At 48.5% G+C, this 18531-nt stretch overlaps 1 protein-coding gene across 1 annotated transcript in view; it reads right to left on the bottom strand.

Annotated features, from left to right (window-relative positions):
* The window catches only part of ren (renin), a 72661-nt gene that overhangs the window by 37872 nt on the left and 16258 nt on the right, over positions 1-18531 (bottom strand). Inside the window, exons 2-5 of the mRNA XM_078242120.1 lie at positions 15424-15571; positions 10163-10286; positions 8625-8743; positions 7505-7701 (exon numbers count right to left, since the gene is read on the bottom strand). Of these exons, the coding sequence (XP_078098246.1) occupies positions 7505-7701; positions 8625-8743; positions 10163-10286; positions 15424-15571 (588 nt within the window). The remainder of the gene's footprint in view (positions 1-7504; positions 7702-8624; positions 8744-10162; positions 10287-15423; positions 15572-18531) is intronic.

Genomic DNA, 18531 nt, shown 5'->3' with positions numbered 1-18531 from the left:
TTTTCTCTCAGTAGGGTCCTATAGATTGCTTTAGGAGGAATGGTCATATTCAGGAGCTGACAGCATACAGAGAAATGGAGAGAGAGACAGACAGAGACACAGAGAGACAGAGACAGACAGAGAAAGAGAGAGAGAGAAAGACAGAGGGACAGAAAGAGAGAGAGGCAGACAGACAGAGAGAGAGACTCACGCGAAGAGAGAGACACACACAAAAAGAGAGATAGAGGGAGGCAGAAAGAGAGACAGAGAGGGAGACAGACAGACACAGAGACAGAGACAGAGAGAGAGAGAGAGACAGAGAGACAGACAAAGAGAGGGGGACAAATGGAGACAGACAGAGAGAGACAGAAAGAGAGAGACAAAGAGGGAGACAGAGAGGCAGACGGAGAGGGAGATGGAGATGGGCACAGACAGAGAGAGAGAGACAGAGAGAGGCAAAGAGGGAGACAGAGAGATGGAGACATGGAGACAGAAAGGGAGAGAGAAAGAGACAGAGATACAGACAGATAGAGAGAAGGAAATGGAAACAGAGAGGGAAAGAACCTTTCAGCCTAAGCTGGGTTGGAATATATCCAAGGAATGTTCTAAAAATTATGGAGGTGTGTTCACCTGGAATGTTCTTCCTTAATACCTGATGGTTGCTATGGTTTCCTGTATGACTGGTGATTTTCCACCTCTGAACTTTCCTTTCAAGAATCTTTAATCTCCTCGACACACGGAAAAGCTTTGATCGGGTTTCGAATGCTCCGCCTTTACGTAAGCCACCATCATTTCACCTCCTTCTGAAGCTGCCTCTTCAAGTAGCTTCTTCGTTGTCCAAGGGTTGCTTCATCAGGGCTTGTGCCCTGATTTCACAAAGGGATGAGATGTGGAGGGAAGCCCCAATAGCCCCTGTCTGTCTCTGCCGGTATGGGGATCAGACCCATGCTGTCGATGCCATTCCGCACCACACTCTGCACCACACTCTAACCAACTGAGGTAACCAGCCTCTGCCCCTTGAAGCCACCACCCTGGTTAATTCATTACCATTTTTTAAAATCCTGGGCCTCCCTTGTTCAAGTGCCAGCTTGAGCCAGTTAGCACCTCCTTGAAGCTGTCAGTCCGTAACACTCTGACCTCTGAAATAAAAGGTTATGGTTTCCAAGGCCAAAAGTCAAACCTGACAAGAAAGTGTAACGCTGAGGGAGTGCTGCACTCCCAGAGTCAGTGCCTTACAGATTAGTGAATAAACCAAGGCCCCGTGTGTTTTCTCGTGCAGGTGGTGGTTGTGGCCAGAGGGCAGATAACAACAACAATTGCAACAACTATAACAACATTAGTAATATTAGCTGTAAGAGCAATTATGACAATGAGAGTCAAACGTGCTGAGAATGTTGGGTCAAGTTATAATTAAAAGCACAATGCAGGTTAGAAGGCTATTGCAAGTCGTGACTTGTCATGTGAGTTGTGACCTGAACTTCCTGTGTTGACCAAATATGGGTAATTGTTTGGCATGTGCTAGACTTCTTGATACCAAGATTTCCCACTATGTCCATATATGGTTGAGTCTGTGTGACCTATGTGCAGTTTGGGATAAACATTATGAGTAACTCCATTGGCCGTGGTCAAACGATGTGATCGGTTTCCGATGATATCATTGGCTGAGTGCCAGAGAACATTAGAACATAGAACATAGAAAAAATGCAGCACAAACAGGCCCTTCGGCCCACAAGTTGTGCCGGTCATGTCCCTACCTACCTAGACTTATATATAGGCTTACTTATAACCCTCAACCCTATTAAGTCCCATGTACTCATCCAGGAGTCTCTTAAAAGACCCTATTGAGTTTGCCTCCACCACCACTGACGGCAGCCGATTCCACTCGCCCACCACCCTCTGTGTGAAAAACTTCCCCCTAACATTTCCCCTGTACCTACCCCCCAGAACCTTAAACCTGTGTCCTCTCATAGCAGCCACTTCAGCCCTGGGAAAAAGCCTCCGAGAATCCACCCGATCTATACCTCTCAACATCTTGTCCACCTCTATCAGGTCACCTCTCATCCTTCATCTCTCCAAGGAGAAAAGACTGAGCTCCCTCAGCCTATCATCATAAGGGATGCCAACCAATCCAGGCAACATCCTTGTAAATCTTCTCTGCACCCTTTCAATCATTTCCACATCCCTCCTGTAATGAGGCGACCAGAACTGAGCACAGTACTCCAAGTGGGGTCTGATGAGGGTCTTATAAAGCTGCATCATTATCTCCCGACTCCTAAACTCAATCCCTCGATTGATGAAGGCCAGCACACCATACACCTTCTTAACCACCTCCTCTACCTGCGAGGCCGATTTAAGAGTCCTATGGACCCGGACCCCAAGGTCCTGCTGATCCTCTACACTGCTAAGAGTCTTACCCTTGATATTATACTCCTTCATCCCATTTGACCTACCAAAATGGACACATTTATCCGGGTTGAAGTCCATCTGCCACTTCTCCGCCCAGTCTTGCATCCTATCTATGTCACACTGCAGCTTCTGACATCCCTCCAACCTATCCACAACACCACAAACCTTCGTGTCGTCGGCAAATTTACCAACCCATCCCTCCACTTCCTCATCCAGGTCATTTATAAAAATGACAAACAGCAAGGGTCCCAGAACAGATCCCTGGGGCACTCCACTGGTGACCGACCTCCATTCAGAAAAAGACCCGTCTACAACCACTCTCTGCCTTCTGCAGGCAAGTCAGTTCTGGATCCACAAGGCAACAGCCCCTTGGATCCCATGCCCTCTCACATTCTCGAGAAGTCTTGCATGGGGGACCTTATCGAACGCCTTGCTGAAGTCCATGTAAACCACATCTACCGCTTTTCCTTCGTCAATGTGTTTAGTCACATTTTCAAAGAACTCCACCAGGCTCGTAAGGCACGATTTGCCTTTGACAAAGCCGTGCTAACTACTTTTGAGCATCCTAAACTTCTCTAAATGTTCATAAATCCTGTCCCTCAGGATCTTCTCCATCAACTTACCAACCACTGAGGTTAGACTTACCGGTTGGTAATTTCCTGGGCTATCCCTATTCCCTTTCTTGAATATAGGAACCACATCCGCAATCCTCCAATCCTCCAGAACCTCTCCCGTCTCCATCGATGACGCAAAGATCATTGCCAGAGGCTCTGCAATCTCTTCCCTCGCCTCCCACAGTAACCTGGGGTACGTCCCATCCGGTTCTGGCGACTTATCTATCTTGATGCGATTCAAAATTTCCATCACATCCTCTTTCTTAATGTCCACATACTCAATCTTTTCAGTCCGCCTCAATCCTGTAGTACAACCACCCAGGTCTTTTTCCACCGTGAATACCAAGGTAAAATATTCATTAAGCACCTCTGCTATTTCTTCCGGTTCTGTACAGACTTTCTCACCTTCACATTTTATAGGTCCTATTCCTTCACATCTCATCCTTTTACTCTTCACATATTTATAGAATGCCTTAGGGTTCTCCTTAATCTTACCTGCCAAGGCCTTCTCGTGACCCCTTCTGGCTCTCCTAATTTCTTTCTTAAGTCCCTTCCTACAAGTCGTATACTCATCTAGATCCCTATCATCGCCTAGCTCTCTGAACCTTTTGTACGCTTTCCTTTTCTTTCTCACTCGGTTCAGCGCAGCTTTCGTGCACCACGGTTCCCGTAACCGACCAACACCTCCCTGTCTCATCGGAACGTTGTCATGCAGAACTCCAGACAAACATTCCTTGAAAATCTGCCACCTTACTTCAGTACTTTTCCTTGAGAATGCCTCCTTCCAATTTATGCCTCTAATCTCCTGCCTGATGGCTTCATATTTCCCCTTACTCCAGATAAACACTTTCCTAGCTTGCCTGATCCTATCTCTTTCCAATGCTAGCGTAAAGGAGATAGAGTTATGATCACTAACCCCAAGATGCTCCCCCACTGAGAGATCTGACACCTGTCCAGGGTCATTAGCCAGTACCAGATCGAGTACAGCCTCTCCTCTTGTAGGCTTATCCACATGCTGTGTCAGGAAACCCTCCTGAACACACGTAACAAACTCCTCCCCATCCAAACCCCTTACCCTAGGGATATTCCAATCGATGTTTGGGAAATTAAAGTCTCCCATCACGACAACCCTGCTATTCCTACATCTCTCCAGGATCTGTTTCCCTAACTGCTCCTCAACATCCCTGTTACTATTGGGCGGCCTGTAGAAAACACCCAGCAAAGTTATCGACCCCTTCCCGCTCCGAACTTCCACCCACAGAGACTCCGTAGACAATCCCTCCACGGCTTCCACCTTCTCTACAGCTGTGACACTATCCCTGATCAGCAGTGCCACTCCCCCCCCCTCTTTTGCCTCCCTCTCTGTCCTTTCTGAAGCATCTGAAACCCAGCACCTGAAGTATCCAGTCCTGTCCCTGTCCCCAAGTCTCCGTAATGGCCGCCACATCACACTTCCAAGCATCGATCCACACTCTAAGCTCACCCACTTTATTCACTACACTCCTGGCGTTAAAATAGACACATCTCAAACCTTTGGTCTGAGCTCTCCCCTTCTCCATCACCCGTCTATTCTCCCTCTTACACTGTGTACAATCCTTCTCTATTTGCAGGCTAACCTCCTCGCTCTCAGTCACCTCATCATGATTCCCTCCCCCCAACTTTTCTAGTTTAAAGTCTCCCCAGTAGCCTTAATCAACCTTCCTGCCAGGATATTGGTCCCCCTGGGATTCAAGTGCCACCCGTCTTTTTTGTACAGGTCACACCTTCCCCTAAAGAGGTCCCAATGATCCAGGAACCTGAATCCCTGCCCCCCGCTCCAGTCCCTCAGCCAAGCATTCATCCTCCACCTCACTCCATTCCTGCTCTCACTTTCCCGTGGGACAGGCAGCAATCCTGAGATTACTACCTTTGCGTTCCTCCTTCCCAACTGTCTACCTAACTCCCCATATTCTCTTTTCATGACCCCTTCCGTCTTCCTACCTATGTCAGCGGTACCAATATGTACCTCGACCTCTGGCTCCTCTCCCTCCCACCTCAGGATATCTGGGATGCGATTAGAGACATCCCGGATCCCGGCACCAGGGAGGCAGACCACCATCCAAGACTCCCGTCTGCCTCCGCAAAAACGCCTGTCTGACCCCCTTACTGTTCAGTCCCCGATTAATACTGCCTTCCTCCTCCTTTCCTTAGCCCTCTGAGTTACAGGGCCAGACTCTGCTCCAGAGACTCTGCTCCAGAGACACGGCCGCTGCCCCTTCCCCCAGGTGGGCTGTCCCCCCCAGCAGTACTCAGACAGGAGTACTTATTGTGAAGGGGCACATCCACCGGGGTGCTCTCTATCACCCGAGCTTTCCCCTACCTGGACGTTACCCACTTGTCTGCCTCCCGTGGCCCTGGTGTGACCACCTGATGATAGCTCCTGTCTATCACCTCCTCATTTTCCCTAACCAGACGAAGATCCTCGAGCTGCAGTTCCAGTTCTCTAACACGGTCCCTTAGGAACCGCAGCTCAACACATCCATCATAGATATGGACGTCTGGGAGGCCAGGAGCCTCCAGGACCTCCCACATTGGGAACAACAGACTGGCCTCACACTCATAATTTCCCTTCTTATTTCAAGGAACACAGAGAAACGTACTTAATAATTAAACGTACCCCGCCTCACCCTTTCCGCCTAAGCCCTTCGAGCCAAAGCCCTTCAGCTCTCACTCTGCTCCCTTCTCACTCCCGCTGCCCGCTAACGACGCTACCCGCTAAATAGTGCGGCCTGCTTTTAAACCTCCCGCGCGCTGAAGAAAAATTTGACCCTTCCCAGAACACCCAGCGGCCTACTTCCGGGTTAGAGTTCGACGTTTTTTTTTTAAAAACACCCGCGATAAAGTAATTTAAACTAATTTAAAACATTCTGGAAGATTGGGAAAGTTTGGTGATAAAGAAGGTTGTTTCAGCCTTTGTATGCAGCGACAGCTCGAGACCCACCACCGCAAGTGTGCCCTGAAGAACACCTTCAGAGGAACATAGAAGATAGGAGCAGGAGGAGGCCATTCGGCCCTTCGAGCCTGCTCCGTCACTTATTACAATCTTGGCTGATCATCCAACTCAATAGCCTAATCCTGCTTTCTCACCATAACCTTTGATCCCATTCGCCCCAAGTGCTATATCCAGCCACAAGGCAACCACAAGGAAGAATCTACATCGAGAACAGACTTGGCCATTTCGTTCCAGACCAGGGTGGCATTTGTTTCCAGTTAAACAGTTAGAGTTTCAGTTAAGAGCTAATGTTCAGTGAAAGAGTTAAAGTGTTGCAACTGTTGTAAGTTTATGAGTTTGGTATCTACAGTGCTAAATAAATGAAAGTTTGTTTAAATGAATTTGTGTCAACTACTGTCCTAAATACCTGGAAAGAGATTGAAGCTTAAAATTGGATAGCAAGGTAAAAGACCCCATGGCACTACTTTGAGCTGGGGAGGATTCCCCGGTGTCCGAGTCAACATTTAATCAACATCATAAAACCAGATTATCTGTCCATTAATACATCATTGTTTGTGGGAGCTTGCTGTGCACAAATTGGCTGCTGCATTTCCTATATTATAACAGTGACTACACTTCATAAATGACTTCATTAGCCGTAAAGCACTTGGAGATATTTGGTTGTTGTGAAAAGCACTATATGAACACAAGTTTCTGCTGTGGATCCTCCAAGTTCAAGGGATCATAGACATACCTATGTGGGAGGTACAGTGGTTAGCACTGCTACCTCACAGCGCCAGGGACCCAGGTTCGATTCCCAGCTTGGGTCACTGTCTGTGTGGAGTTTGCACATTCTCCCCATGTCTGCGTGGGTTTCTTCCAGGTGCTCCGGTTTCCTCCCGCAGTCCAAAGATGTGCGGGTTAGGTGGATCGGCCATGGTAAATTGTCTCTTAGTGTCAAGGGGACTAGCTCGGTAAACACATGGGATTATGGGGATAGGGCCTGGGTGGGATTGTGGTTGGTCATATTCGATGGACTGAATGGCCTCCTTCTGCACTGTAGGATTCTATCTATGAGCTGGAGGGGCTCTAGGTCCCTTTCCCCATCACCTCAATCTCCCTGTCTCATAGAAGAATCGTACAGTGCTGAAGTAGGCCATTCAGCCCATCAAGTCTGCACCGACCACCATCCCACCCAGGCCCCATCCCCATAACCCTATGCATTTACCCTAACTAGTCCCCCTGACACTAAGGGTCAATTTAGCATGGCCAGTCCACCTAACCCACACATCTTTGGACTGTGGGAGGAAATCGGAGCACCCGGAGGAAACCCACGCAGACACGGGGAGAATGTGCAGACTCCACACAGACAGTGACCCAAGCCGGGAATCGAACCCAGGTCCCTGGCACTGTGAGGCAGCAGTGCTAACCATTGTGCCACCATGCCATCCCTCTCTCTCTCTCTCTCATGTATTGCCTGTGCTTTTGGTTATATGTTATAGATATCTATTGATTATATTTCGAATGTACCCACCTGTTGTAATAAACAGAAAAGACGTCGTTATTGAGGATGTGCTGGTCCACGATCCGTTCAAACACCGGTTTAATGTTGTCAATCGAAATAGTCCGGAAACCCATCCCCAGGACCCCGTCAAACTTGGCAAAGATGAAAGGATAAGCTGGCAAGGCAGTGGCCTCAGCAAAAACCTGGATAACCGGGATATTGGCCACCTATTGGAATAAAGTTTTGCTTTATAAATCACATCTTGTATAACACATTTAAATAAATGGGAAGTATTTTCCGATCAGGGCCAGTGTGATCTCCTGGACCCGTTTCGATCGCCTCAGGGGGTCGGAGAGGAATTTCCCAGATTTTTTTTCCCCATATTGGCCCTGGGGTTTTCACTCTGGGTTTTCGCCTCTCCCTGGAGATCACATGGTCTGGAATGGGGGGGTGGGGGTGAGTTAATAGGTTGTGATGAACAAAGCATCGTAGCTGTGAGGGACAGCTCGGTGGATAGGATATTAGGATGTAGATAGGCTGGAAAATTGGGCGGGGATCCTGGATTCAGGATTCAATCCTGGACCGGAGTGGCGCGGGCTTGGAGGGCCGAAGGGCCTGTTCCTGTGCTGTATTGTTCTTTGTTCTTTGTATATATTATATTTGTTGGGCGGCACGGTGACACAGTGGTTAGCACTGCTGCCTCACAGCGCCAGGGACCTGGGTTCGATTCCCGGCTTGGGTCACTGTCTGTGTGGAGTCTGCACATTCTCCCCGTGTCTGCGTGGGTTTCCTCCCACAGTCCAAAGATATGCGGGTTAGGTAGATTGGCCATGCTAAATTGACCTTAGTGTCATGGGGATTAGCTAGGGTAAATAGGTAGGGTTATGGGGGATAGGACCTGGGTGGGATTATAGTCTGTGCAGACTTGATGGGCTGAATGGCCTCCTTCTGCACTGGAGGGATTCTATGGATTATTTGCATATTTAAAGGAGCAGGCACCTCTCCTTAAAGGCACAGACCTCTATCATATCATGCATAATTACTACAGAAGCGGTACAGTATCTTGCTGAATGAATGGGAAGTGTAAACAGTCCACAGTGAATAAAGCTTCTGCTGGAACATGACCAGGATTTCAACGCCTGTTTCTCACCATGACAATGTCTTGACTGAGGATTCCCTTAACATTGCCGGACCCATATTGAATAGCAAATCCTTGTCCGTTAGCCTCGTATGTTCTTGACGTGGAGGCGTCGTACCTATTATGGGAAACTGCAAAGAGCCAAAACAAGGCACGAGCTGTTTAATTCTGAGCAATTTAACCATTCTGCTCGTCTAATATTTTTGAGAATTTGATACATGTAAATCTAATCCTGGCCTATGGCGCCATCCAGTGGCAGGTCGACTTCTGTGCTAAACCTACGTGCAGGTTTATACAAAATGGGTCAGGGCCAAGATCGTTCCGTATAGAAAAGGTTTTCCTTAAAACAGGCATTGTGTACTTCACCCTTAGAGTTATACTAAAATACACAAAAGATATTAACGCATAAAGATATATCAAGGGCGGTACCACGGCACAGTGGTTAGCACTGCTGCCTCACAGCGCCAGGGTCCCAGGTTCAATTCCAGCCTCGTGCCACTGTCCGTGCGGAGTCTACACATTCTCCCCGTGTCTGCATGGGTTTCCTCCAGCTGCTCTGGTTTCCCCCCACACTCCAAAGATGTGCGGGTTAGGTTGATTGGCCATGCCAAATTGCCTCTACTGTCAGGGGGATTAGCAGGGGGTTTGCAGGAATAGGGCCTGGGTGGGATGGTGGTCGGTGTAGACGCGATGGGCTGAATGGCCTCCTTCTGCACTGTAGGGATTCTATAATGAGTAACATTGGAGGCCATTGTAGATGCTGATTATTAAACAGCGTGTTCCAGTGATTCCGTGGGCGGGATTTTCCGTCCACGGGGATGCTCTTTCAGAGAATCAGTGATGGGCCGAATGGCCTCTTTTTGCACTGTCCTTTTTGATAAGACTAAGGAAACTTGGCATGTCCGCTGTGACTCTCACCAACTTTTACAGATGCACCATAGAAAGCATCTTTCAGGTTGTATCACAGCTTGGTATGGCTCCTGCTCTGCCCAAGACCGTAAGAAACTACAAAAGGTTGTGAATGTAGCAAAATCCATCACACAAGCCTCCCATCCATTGACTCTGTCTACATTTCCCGCTGCCTTGGAAAAGCAACCAGCATAATTAAGGACCCCACGCACCCTGGACATTCTCCCTTCCACCTTCTTCCATTGGGAAAAAGATACAAAACTCTGAGGCCACATACCAACTGACTCAAGAACAGTTTCTTCCCTGCTGCCATCAGACTTTTGAATGGACTTACCTCGCACTAAGTTAATCTTTCTCTACATCCTAGCTATGACTGTAACACTACATTCTGCACTCTCTCCTTTCCTTCTCTATGAACGGTATGCTTTGTCTGTATAGCGGGCAAGAAATAATACTTTTCACTGCATATCAATACATGTGACAATAATAAATCAAATCAAATGTCGGAATTGTATGGTTTTATGATGGGGGGAAAGAGGTGATGGTTTGTTAGTTAGAAATCCCATTTACGGAACAATGCTCACTGAACTGCGATGGTGAGCTGATCTGCAGCCTCACAGGAATGGAGGGGAGACACTTACAACAAGCTGCGTAGATGGGTGAACAGTTCGCCGATGGTATCCAGAGGTTGGCCGACCCTGTGTCGAAGATGACTTTGAAGTTCTGTGGAGGTGTCCCGATACTGATCTCCCCAAAGTATTGAGTCTGAGAAATACAACACAGCGACAATAAAACAGCGACAATAAAGACTTTAGTTCTGAAATGCTGTCAAAGCATTTCAGACAACTTCGACGGGGCGAGGCCCCACAAACAGGCAGCATGGTGGCACAGTGGTTAGCACTGCTGCTTCATAGCGCCAATTACTGGGTTCGAATTCTGGCTTGGGTCACTGTCTGTGTAGAGTTTGCATGTTCTCCCCGTGTCTGCATGGGTTTTCTCCGGGTGCTCTGGTTTCCCCCCACAGTCCGAAAGGTGTGCTGGTTAGGTGGATTGGCCATGCTAAATTCTCCCTCAGTGTACCCGAACAGGTGCTGGTGTGTGGCAACTAGGGGATTTTTACAGTAACTTCATTGCAGTGTTGATGTAAGTCTACTTGTAACACTAATAAATAAACTTTTTTTTAACAGCAATGTTAATCTGTTCCTTGTGATGTTGTTCGAGGATGTTTTTTTAAATTTATCCATGGGACATGGGCGTCGCTGGCTGGCCAGCATTTATTGTCCATCCCTAGTTGCCCTTAGAGGACATTTAAGAGTGAGTCACATTGCTGTGGCTCTGGAGTCACATGTAGGCCAGATCAGGTAAGGACGGCAGATTTCCTTCCCTAAAAGGACATTAGTGAACCAGATGGGTTTTTCCAACAATCGGCAATGGTTTCACGATCATCAGTAGATTCTTAATTCCTGATTTTGTTTGTTGAATTCAAATTCCACCATCTGGGTGGCATGGTGGCACAGTGGTTAGCACTGCTGCCTCACAGCGTCTGGGACCCGGTTCAATTTCGGGTCACTGTCTGTGTGGAGTCTGCACATTCTCTCCGTGTCTGCGTGGGTTTCCTCCGGTTTCCTCCGGTTTCCTCCCACCCTCCAAAGATGTGTGGGTTAGGTCGATTGGCCATGCTAAATTGACCCTAGTGTCAGGGTGATTAGCAGGGTAAATGCGTGGAGTTACAGGGATAGGGCCTGGGTGGGATTGTGGTCGGTACGGACTCGATGGGCTGAATGGCCTCCTTCTGTACTGTAGGGATCTTTGATTCTCTCTATGATTCTCTGCCATGATGGGTTTCAAATCCAAGTCCCCCGAACATTAGCTGAGTTTCTGGATTAATAGTCTAGCTATAATCCCACCAGACCATCGCCTCTCCTCAAATATTGGCCCAGGATATCAGGGAGAACCTCTTTTCTCTCCTTTCAAACAGTGACACGGAATCCTTTGGGGGGCAGATAGAACTTTGGCTTAATGCGTTAGCTAAAAAAAAATGGCCCCTCCAAAAGTCCTCAGGATTTTGGTCCCGATTATGCGTTCAAGTCTCTGGAGTAGGTTCTGAACTCACAACCTTCTGACGAAGAGGAAAGTGTGCCGGATGTGGGGAGAGGGTTGGGGAGGTCGGGTTGTTAATCCAGTAGTTATGTTTCAGGATGAGTAATCCACACTCCAGATCCACAGCAATGTGGTTCACTTTTGAAGTATCCTCTGAGATGGCCGAGCAAGCGACTTGGATGTGAAGAAGATGGCTCATCACCACCTTCTCAACTCAAGGGCACTCAGAATGGCTTTGCCAATGACTCCCCCACATTCTGTAAATGAGTGAGAAACCAAAATATCCACTAACATGGTCAGAACAGGCACTAAATTGGGTTATCAAAATGAGTCAATGTCACACTCATCCAATCAGCTCAAACCACAGCTTCCAGCACCAGAGGGGGGAGGGGTCACTCCCTCCCATTTCCAACACCAGTCCAGGTCTCTGATCTTCAGAAGGAATACAAGTTGATTCTTCATCCCAGGAACTGAACTAGCCGTGTAAGTACTCTGGCTCCAAGAGTCCAGATTTCCTGCGGTGAGTAATTCACCTCCTGACTCCAAAGTCTGTCCACCATCCACAAGGCAGGAGTGTGATGGAATACTCCCCACTTGCCTGGATGGGTGCAGCTCCAAAAACACTCAGGAAGCTCGACACCATCCAGGACAAAGCAGCCCACATGATTGGCACCCCTCCCACAAACATTCACTCTCTCCACACTGACAAATAGTGGCAACAGTGTGTACTGTCTACAAGATGCACTGCAGCAACTCACCAAGGTCCCTTAGGCAGCATCTTCCAAACCCGGGGCCTCTACCATCTGGAAGGACAAGAGCAGCAGATACCTGGGAATGCCACCACCTTGAGGTTCCCTCCAAATCACTCACCGTTCCTCCACTGTCACTGGGACAAAAGTAAGAAGTTTAACAACACCAGGTTAAAGTCCAACAGGTTTATTTGAATAAACCTGTTGGACTTTAACCTGGTGTTGTTCAACTTCTTACTGTGTTTACCCCTGTCCAACGCCGGCATCTCCACATCATGACACTGGGACAAAATCCAGGAATTCCCTCCCTAAAAGCACTGTGGCCGTACCTGCACCTCGGGGACTGCAGCGGTTCAAGAGGCAGCTGAGCACCACCTTCTCAGGGGCAATTAGGAATGGGCGATGAATGTTGGTCTAGCCAGTGATGCCCAAACCCTGTGAATGAATAAAAAAGGAAGGAGCTTGTTCCTGTAATACTCCCTCCTACCCCAAGTAGATTGGTCATTGTCTGAGGGTATGAATACTGGACACTGTGGCAACAAACAGATGGAGTGACATCATGACATCATCACATATCAGATGGTGTCAACACATTTGGATATGACATCATCAGGTATAGGATGACATCATCCCTTGTGGAGATTCAGGGCTATTGAGGGACAATGAGGGATCAGACTTTGAGGGATAGTGAGGGATTCAGGCTTTGAGGGACAATGAAGGATTCAGACTTTGAGGGGCAATGAGGGAGTTAGACTTTGAGAGACAATGAGGGATCAGACTTTGAGGGATAGCGAGGGATTCAGACTTTGAGGGACAATGAAGGATTCAAACTTTGAGGGGCAATGAGGGAGTTAGACTTTGAGAGACAAAGAGGGAGTCAGACTTTGAGGGACAAAGAGGGAGTCAGACTTTGAGGGACAATGAGGGAGTCAGACTTTGAGGGGCAATGAGGGATTCAGACTTTGAGGGATAATGAGGGAGTCAGACTTTGTGGGGCAATGAGGGATTCAGACTTTGAGGGATAATGAGGGAGTCAGACTTTGAGGGACAAAGAGGGAGTCAGACTTTGAGGGACAATGAGGGAGTCAGACTTTGAGGGACAATGAGGGAGTCAGACTTTGAGGGGCAATGAGGGATTCAGACTTTGAGGGATAATGAGGGAGTCAGACTTTGTGGGACAACGAGGGATTCAGACTTTGAGGGACAAGGAGGGATCAGACTTTGAGAGGTTCAGGGCCCTTTGAGAGACAATGGGGTCTGGGGGCAGTATGATAAAAAGGATTATTTTCTATATCCCTGTCGCATTGAGCAAATCTGGGGGTTTTGCCGGCCTCAGATTGGCTAGTAGCTCTTAGTGGGAGGGACCTTCGCCCCCAGGGCTTCTGGTTCTCAGCGATAGGCCCTTCACTGGCCTCTCCAATGATTGAACGGCACAAGATGTGATGGCCCTTCCTGAAAAACAGACGATGTCAGAGCCTCACTGACTCTCCCACCAGGGGCTGATCGTCTGTCAACTGCACCAGAGTCTGCACAGAGAGAAAGAGACATGGCTCTCAGCTTCTAATTCATTTCTCCTTTCCTCATCCCTGCTCGCCAGGCTTTCAGAGCGTGTGGCTAACTTGCTCCTCGCCTCTATCTGTGCAACTGTGACAGATAGCAAGTTGGCAGATATCCCATTCTCTTTAAGACGGTGTGGAATTCCTCCTTTGATTGTCACCTTCATTCAAGAGCTTAGCAAGATGGACATTCAAACCAAGGTCTCTCACTGACAAGCACCCAGCACAGAACTGTACCACACCACACTGTGATTACCACAACCTAGGATGGAGACGGCAGCCATATTATTTGAGGGCGGCACAGTGGTTAGCACTTCTGCCTCACAGTGCCAGGGACCCGGATTCAATTCCGGCCTAGGGTCTCTGTCTATGTGGAGTTTGCACATTCTCCCCGTGTCTGCATGGGTTTCCTCCCACAGTCCAAAGATGTGCGGGTTAGGTTGATTGACCATGTTAAATTGCCCCTTAGTGTCAGGGGGATTATCAGAGTAAATACTTGGGGTTACAGGGATGAGGACTGGGTGGGATTGTTGTCGGTGCAGACTCGATGGGCCAAATGGCCTCCTTCTGCACTGTAGGGATTCTACGTATTCTATGTTAACAAGAAGAACTTCAGTCAAAAACACAACAGCTCCCCGCAGTGCTGCTTTTCAAATACCAATTATAATGAAAAACAAAATAGAGACTTTTCCTGTTTTAGCTTGGAGTCTGTTTCCAATTCTTGGCTTCTTAAGTTAGAAACACATCAAAATAACTATTTTCTAAGAATTGATGATGAGAAAATTTGGGTCCTGTGGTGAACCATCGTTGGTTCCCACTGTGGGATTGTTCTAATGTTGTTGTTGGGCTAGGGTGGGATTGATACACCTGTGGTTGTAACTGTTGTGGCACATCCCAGTCGGGCTCCGCCTCCTGGGAGAGGTATAAGACCCCCTGCTCGGGTGGGACCTCTTCAGTCTGGGATAGTGTGTTAAAGTTCTGATAGTTCCATTGTTAGTTAATAAAAGCCTTCTTTTACCGAAGCTTCGAGCCTCGTGTCCAATTGATGCGCATCAGGTCCAAAGGTTGGGATCCATAGATCAGTGAAGTGAGCCGCATGTTAGGAACCTCGGCCTTGGAACAAGTCTTTTTTTATTCATTCGTGGGACATGGGCGTCGCTGGCTAGGCCAGCATTTATTGCCCATCCCTAGTTGCCCTTGAGAAGGTGGCGGTGAGCTGCCTTCTTGAATCGCTGCAGTCCACATGCTGTGGGTTGACCCACAATGAGAGGGAATTCCAGGATTTTGACCCAGCGACTGCAAAGGAACGGCGATATATTTCCAAGTCAGAATGGTGAGTGGCTTGGAGGAGAACTTGCAGGCGGTGGTGTTCCCATGTCTCTGCTGCCCTTGTCCTTCTAGATGGAAATGATCATGGGTTTGGAAGGTGCCGTCTCAGGATCTTTAGTGAATTGCTTTAAATTCACCAAAGTTTAAACAGGAGGCCAGCATACTTACATCCAGGTAGTTAGTCAGGATCATCGGTGCTGTTCCATTGCCCATGTTTGTCCGAAAGTCTTTATTAACTTCCCGAGAGACATCTGTCACTTTCAGTCCAAGCTGCCGGAGCGATTGGCGAATGGATGGCATTTTATAGAGAGGGATCCTTTGGAGACAGGAATGTTCCAGAATCATTGCAAAGCAACAGCATAAACCCCCGATAAATATCAGTTCATTTATTAGTGTCACAAGTAGGCTTACATTAACACTGCAATGGGGGGCATTCCCTCAATAAAGTTTAAAAGTTTATTCGTCACAAGTAAGGCTTACATTAACACTGCAATGAAGTTACTGTGGAATTCCCCTAGTTGCCACACTCCGACACCTGTTCGGGTCAATGCACCTAACCAGCGCATCTTTCAGACTGTGGCAGGAAACCGGAGCACCCGGAGGAAACCCACGCAGACACGGGGAGAATGTGCAGACTCCGCACAGACAGTGACCCAAGCCGGGAATCAAACCCGGGTCCCTGGCACTGTGAGGCAGCAGTGTTGACCATTATGCCACCGTACCGCCCCAATACTGCACTGATGTTCCTGCCAGCCTGGAGATTCTGCTCCATTCCATGGAATGGGATTGAACCCACAAACGTTCTGGCCTCCAGGTGGATTTGATACTATTGGGCCAAGTCAGACACCCGAAAACAAGCGATTATCAACACAAAGGCTGAAGGCTACATTCATCCTAATAGAACATTACTCTTGGAAAAAGATTGCTATTTTGGTTTATAAAGCACAGCCTAGGATCCAGCGCTCAGCATTGTGAGCTCTCGATCACTGGGGTTCCTGACAATGGGTACGGACAGATCCACTGTCATTCACAGTAATATCTGAGATGACTATCGTACTGGATAACACAGTTAAGTAGTTGCTATGGTTAGCTCCATTGGTTAGATGCCTGGCTTGTGAAGTGGAGTAGTGCCAAGAGCAAGGGTTCAAATCTTGCTGTGGCTGAGGTTATTCATGAAGACTCAAACCTTGCCCCTTGCCTGATCCTCAGGTTAAATCACCAACAGTCAGCTTTCCCCCTCAAATGGGAGAGCAGCCAATGGTCATCTGGGACAATGGCAACTTTACCTTTCACACTCTCCACCTTCTGGCCACATCATCCTCCTTCTTCCAGCCTTGACTTCACTATTTAATTTATCACGCCTTATCAAATGTGATCCCTCCCCCCCTTAATGATATTCTGACAAACATTATACAAAAGCAAACTGTTGTTGATAATTGGGTGGATAGTCTGTGGGAGCACTGCCACTGTTGGGCTGAATGGCCTGTTCATGTTCACTAGGGTGGTTAGCACTGCTGCTACACAGCGCCAGGGACCCGGGTTTGATTCCAGCCTCAGGTGACTGCCTGTGTGGAGTCTGTACATTCTCCCCGTGTCTGCGTGGGTTTCCTCCCACAGTCTGAAAGACGTGCTGGTTAGGTGCATTGGCCGTGCTAAATTCTCCCTCAGTGTACTCGAACAAGTGCCGGAGTTTGGCGGCTAGGGGATTTTTCACGGTAACTTCACTGCAGTGTTAATATAAGCCTACTTGTGATACTAAGAAATAAACTTTAAACTTATTCTTGAGACTTAAGGGTCTCTCCTAATTAAGCACATGATCATCTCACTGTACCTGAAACAGCCACAAGAGGGCACTAAACCCTTCAGCTCTCATCGTTGGCTAAGACCTCAAAAAGACTTTCTCACAGATCTCCAATTTTAAGCTTCTCCCAAATATTCAGTCGGGTGGCACATTCACCTCGGCTATCCGACCCCGCCACGACCTCAAGTTGGCAGTAGAAATGCTGCAGTGCTAAAATTAAATGACTGTAATCCAGACTGCTGAGAATTATTCATCTCCCTAAAGCCAGTCCTAAACATTCACAGATTGCAAACCGCCACAAATATTGTACAGCCGCGTGTGTTTTTAAGTCGTTCTCGTTCCTTTAACGTCCTCCTATATCCCCTTGGGGAAGACTGAAAACACACAAGTGCTGATGAGCAGAAATTCCAAACAATGCAACGTAGACGGAGAGCAGGCTAGTTGTCAGGAGAAAGGACAAAACACCAAGGGGAACAATGGCTCCCGCAGAAAGAAAAGCCCTGGGCTTATAGGGCAGAGAGGAGTGGGGGGGGGGGGGGGGGGGAGAGAGAAGGGAAAGAGGTAGGGGAAGGGGCAGAGAGGGCTCTGTGATCACAGCCAGGAGTTGGGGGGGAGGGGGGGTGGAGGGAGAAGGGAAAGGGGTAGGGATAGAGAGGGGTTGGGTGAGAAGGGGTGGGGTGGGGAGAAATGGATGGGGGAAAGAGGTGGGGGAAAGGGGTAAGGAGAGAAGGGGTGTGGGAGAGAAGTGGTGGGGGTGGGAGGGGCTGCTGGAGAGAAGGAGTGGGGGGGGAGAAGGGTTGGGGGTGGGGACGAGAGGGGGTGCGGGGGAGAAGAGGTGGGGGTGAGGGGGACAGGGACTGCAGGGGAGAAAGAGTGGGGGAGAAGGGGTGGTGGGAGTGAGGGGCGAGGGAGAAGGGGCAGGGAGATGGATGGGGGAGAAGGGGTGAAGGGAGAAGGGGTGAAGAATGGGAGGAGGCTGGAGGGAGATGGATGGGGATAAGGGGTGAGGGGAGAAGGATGGAGAGAAGGTGTTGGGGGATGAGGTTTTGAAGGGCAGGTGGTGAACAAGAGGAAAGGGGGCTAACAAGCCGAATTAACCTTTAAGTCTCCATTCAAATATGGCTGCCAATTTCAGCCCCCACCTCCCACCCACCCAGCGTATTAGGGGGGTCAGAGATGGGCGGCGGAAGGGCCCATTGGGCCTCAATGGGTTGTCAATGACCAGAATTTCCTACCCCAGTGAGCTGTGCATAATCAGTCGTTCGAAATGTTCATGGCAGAATGTGAGTAGATTAATGGGTTCCCAGTGATTTAAGAATTACAGGATGGTGTAAGGAGGTGGGAATGGTGGGAGGGGGTGGGAGTGGAATTATCCCCGAAGACAGCTTGATGGGCTGAGGGACTCTCCAGCTCCTAATCCTTATGTTTTTGAATAAGAACTTGTATTGAGTTGGGCACCTTTTCACAAGCCCAGT

The sequence above is a fragment of the Mustelus asterias genome, chromosome 25 (genome assembly GCF_964213995.1).
Source record: "Mustelus asterias chromosome 25, sMusAst1.hap1.1, whole genome shotgun sequence".
In the NCBI taxonomy this organism is placed as follows: domain Eukaryota; kingdom Metazoa; phylum Chordata; class Chondrichthyes; order Carcharhiniformes; family Triakidae; genus Mustelus; species Mustelus asterias.
Note: the sequence above shows the minus strand (reverse complement) of the source record. Positions and strands in the feature narration are given on the sequence as shown.